This window comes from Equus quagga, chromosome 17 (assembly GCF_021613505.1).
Source record: "Equus quagga isolate Etosha38 chromosome 17, UCLA_HA_Equagga_1.0, whole genome shotgun sequence".
NCBI classification, from domain to species: domain Eukaryota; kingdom Metazoa; phylum Chordata; class Mammalia; order Perissodactyla; family Equidae; genus Equus; species Equus quagga.
Genome location: NC_060283.1, coordinates 9,311,730 through 9,315,264, shown reverse-complemented (window position 1 = coordinate 9,315,264; position 3,535 = coordinate 9,311,730). Strand labels below are relative to the sequence as shown.

At 55.7% G+C, this 3,535-nt stretch overlaps 1 protein-coding gene across 1 annotated transcript; it reads right to left on the bottom strand.

The window, feature by feature from the left end:
- Nucleotides 1-378: 378 nt before the first annotated feature.
- On the bottom strand, nt 379-2,719 carry ZBTB3 (zinc finger and BTB domain containing 3). Its single transcript, XM_046643025.1, has 2 exons — nt 2,674-2,719; nt 379-2,229 (listed from the first exon to the last, which is right to left on the bottom strand). Exon 2 carries the CDS (start codon nt 2,183-2,185, stop codon nt 749-751), a length of 1,437 nt encoding a protein of 478 aa, XP_046498981.1. The 5' UTR covers nt 2,186-2,229; nt 2,674-2,719; the 3' UTR covers nt 379-748.
- Nucleotides 2,720-3,535: the final 816 nt, after the last annotated feature.

Genomic DNA, 3,535 nt, shown 5'->3' with positions numbered 1-3,535 from the left:
TGTGACCTAGAACGAGTTAACTTTTTGAGTCTAACAAGTTGATTTTTGAGTCTCAAGTTTCCTTGTCAGTGGGGAAAAAAGGGGAGGGGGCTAATACATCATAAGGTTCTTAAGGATTAAATGAGTATTTATATGAAGTTCCCAATACAGCCCAGTACAATAAGCCATAATTGTGTAAGATTCCCTAATTTGTATACATTTCCTCAGTAAAATCTACATGGCCTTCTGCCTATCTCACTTTTCCCCTCATAAGCACCCTGACCCACCCCTACCCCAAGCACAGATGTCAGATTCCTAAAAGATCTGGAGGAGGGGTATGAAAGAATCAGGAGGTCTGAAGGTTTGCGGAAGAAACCAGCCAACACCAGTTCAAAGAGAGAACTTTCACTGCTGGCTTTATGGTGCAGAACGAGGGATGAGAAGCAACTACACCTCAGGAAAATTCCCAGTGCCCTTGGAGAGATGCTGACTGAGATGCTCTACCCCATAAAGTCCTGCTATCTGGCCGGATAAAGAAAAGGGTAGGAACCTTCAGCAGGGGCAGAATCTTCATTCTGTCGCCCAGCAGGGGAAACGAGATGCTTCCAGCCTTCTGTGCTGCCCCCTATCGATGGGAAGAGCAGGCCTAGCATCAGCTCATGCTCCCCCAGATGTTAGTTTTTGGGGCCAAGCAGAAAATCTTTTGGTGGCCCTCTATCACTGCTGTTCTGTCTGACTGCTGTAGGGGAGCCAGGGAGGGGCTGCACTCCTAGCAGGGGCTGGCCTCTGGATCCGGTTTGCTGCGTTTGGCCAGGTCCTCATTGTGAGCCTTGCGGATGTGGCGGTACAGGTCCCCTGACTGCGTGTAGCTGCGCAGGCAGTAGCGGCACTCATAGGGTCGCTCACGTGTGTGCACTGTGGCATGTCGCCGTAGCGTGTACGAGCATGAGAATGTCTTCCCACATGTCTTACAAGTGGGAACGTCTTCAATAGAAATGCCAAAGCTTCCTGGGGCTGCTTCATACTCAGAAGGCAGGTAAACTGGCTCATGCAGGGCCGGGGGAGCAGGCAGAGGTGAGGTCACCAGTCCTCGATGATACTGCCCTAGACCTGGCAGCAAATGGTAGGGCAGGTGAGGATCTGAGGGCAGGAAGTGGTCACTTGGCCCCACCTCCTCCAGTCCTGCTGCCCTTGGCTCCTCAAAAGCCTCTGGCTGGGGGGGCTGTCCACCATACATTGCTCCTGCAGGTGGGAACGGTCCTTCGGGACCCTGAGGCTGTTCCTCTGACACATCAGTCTCCTCGTCGGAAATCACAATAGCTTCTACTTTCACCTGGACCAGCTCAGCTTCCGCTGGGGCTGGGCCTGGGGCTGCAGCCGAAGTTGCAGGATAGAAGGCTTGCAATGGTCCTCCAGTACCCCTCGGTTCCACCACCCTCAGACCCTCAGAACCCACATCAAGGGGAGCCAGTGGTTCCACTGAAATTGTTGGGAGGCCAGAAGAAAAGTAGTTTGCAGGTATAGTCTCTGTGGAGCTACTGGGGCTAGCAAGAGAGACAGCAGCCACTGGTGGAGGCGGCGCCCGTAGATGAGGTGAATCAACCTCCACACCAGGCTGTGTAGTGTCTGCCCCACCGGGGACTGGTGGCTCATCTGGAGGACAGACAGTAGGTGAGGGAGCAGCAGGGCCTTTCCATTCCCCTTTGCCCCAAGGGCCTGATGTCTCAGGAGATGCCAGCGAAGGGTGGGGCCCACGGGAAATGGTGGAGAAAAACTCCAAACTAGGGGGCTGTGAGTTGGTTTCCTCCTCCTTCTTGGTACTGTCCGCTTCTGCTAGGGCCCGGGCTTGCAGCCGCCGCTTGCACACCTTGACGATGTCGTTCATATGCAAGTAGCTGGCAGCTGCCAGCACATCCTCCACAGGGGTATCCTCCCTCAGGACCAGCTGTCCAGCGTACATAAAGTCCAGAAGCAAGCCAAAAGCTGGGGCCGTGACAATCTCATTGTGGATACACACCAGATCCCTCTTGTCTAGTTCCCGCTCCTTGTAGAAAAGCTGGAAGAATGGGCTGCAGGAGGCCAACACAGCCCGATGGGCCAAGAACTGGGTGTTACCCACCATCACAGTACAGTCACAAAGGAAACCCTGGGACCGCTGCTCGCGGAGGCTCTGCAACAGCTGCTGGCTGTGCTCTGGGAACTCCATAGCACCCCACGAGGGGACCTAGAAAGGTCCCCACCAATGGCTCCCTGAGAAGAGAGGACAGTGAGTTAGGGCAGGTAACCTCCCCAGCAACCTTAATGTCAGCCCTGAGTTATCACTTGCCATCCCAAAGCCTCTGGCAACACCATCCCGACCTCAAGACGCTAGGTTAAATCACTATCCTTCGTTCTCCTAGGTCACACCCAGCGGTCTCCTTTTAGACCCGCCCCTCGCCCTAACCTTAGCAGTAGGCCCCGCCCATACGGCGAAGCCCTGCCCCCGGAAGTTCCGCCCCCTAGCCAGCCTCCGCTTCCTCGATGCCCACCGGATAGCTCCTAGCAGCTCCTCCAACTAGAAGTCTCTTTCGCTCCCAGGCCTTCCCGAGCGATACCTCTACGCCCTATTCCGGGAACTCCCTAAGCCTCTGTCTCTCGCATTCCAGGGGCTAAGAAGCCCCAGGGTGGGAACTAGCAGAGAAAGCTGATCCTTACCCACCACCGATCAGCCAACGAGCGAGCTCCGCCCCTTCCCACCTTCTCAGTTTTAATTGGTTCAAGTTTGCCGTCCCCCGTCCCGGATTGGTCCACTGCCCAGTAACCATCCCCCGCGCTCTGAGCGGCGTCCCCAGTGGGTGCTCGTGGCCGTCGCTCAGGCAGCTAGGCGTCGGATTGGTTGGCACTCCTGTCCTAAACTTTTCCTCCTCGTCCCGCCTTCTTTGCCTCAGAGCCCTGTGGATTGGCTGAGATTCTCCATCTACCTGGGGCCGGTTGTAGGACGGGGACAGGCTCTAGGGAGCAGAGCGCGAGGTACGCCAGCGCTCACAGTGTGTGCCTCGTCTGATAGCACGTCGCCTTCGCTGCAGGGTAACCGGGAAAAGGAGAACCAAAGAAGTGATGTGGTACCCGGGAGGCTCAGGTCCTAGACCGGGCTCTGCACTGTCCGTGAGCAATAGCCACAACTCTCTCAACTGCGGTTCTCTTTAAGGTCCCTTCCTTCCTCAAAAATTCCAGCATTCCCTACTGCTTCACTCTCCCCAGTCTGATGGTTCCGGGGTCCTGCTCAGTAATGGTGGTGTCAGAAAGTAGCTGCAGCCCCAATGCTGTGTAGTGTCTGTGCACTGAAATAAAGAGTCTAGGGGCCCGCCCCGTGGCCGAGTGGTTAAGTTCCCGCACTCCTCTTGGGTGGCCTGAGGTTTCGCTGGTGCGGATCCCGGGTGCGGACATGGCATCCCTCATCAGGCCATGCTGAGGCGGTGTCCCACATAGCACAACCAGAAGGACCTACAACTAGAATATACAACTATGTACTGGAGGGCTTTGGGGAGAATAAGAAGATTGCCAACAGGTGTTAGCT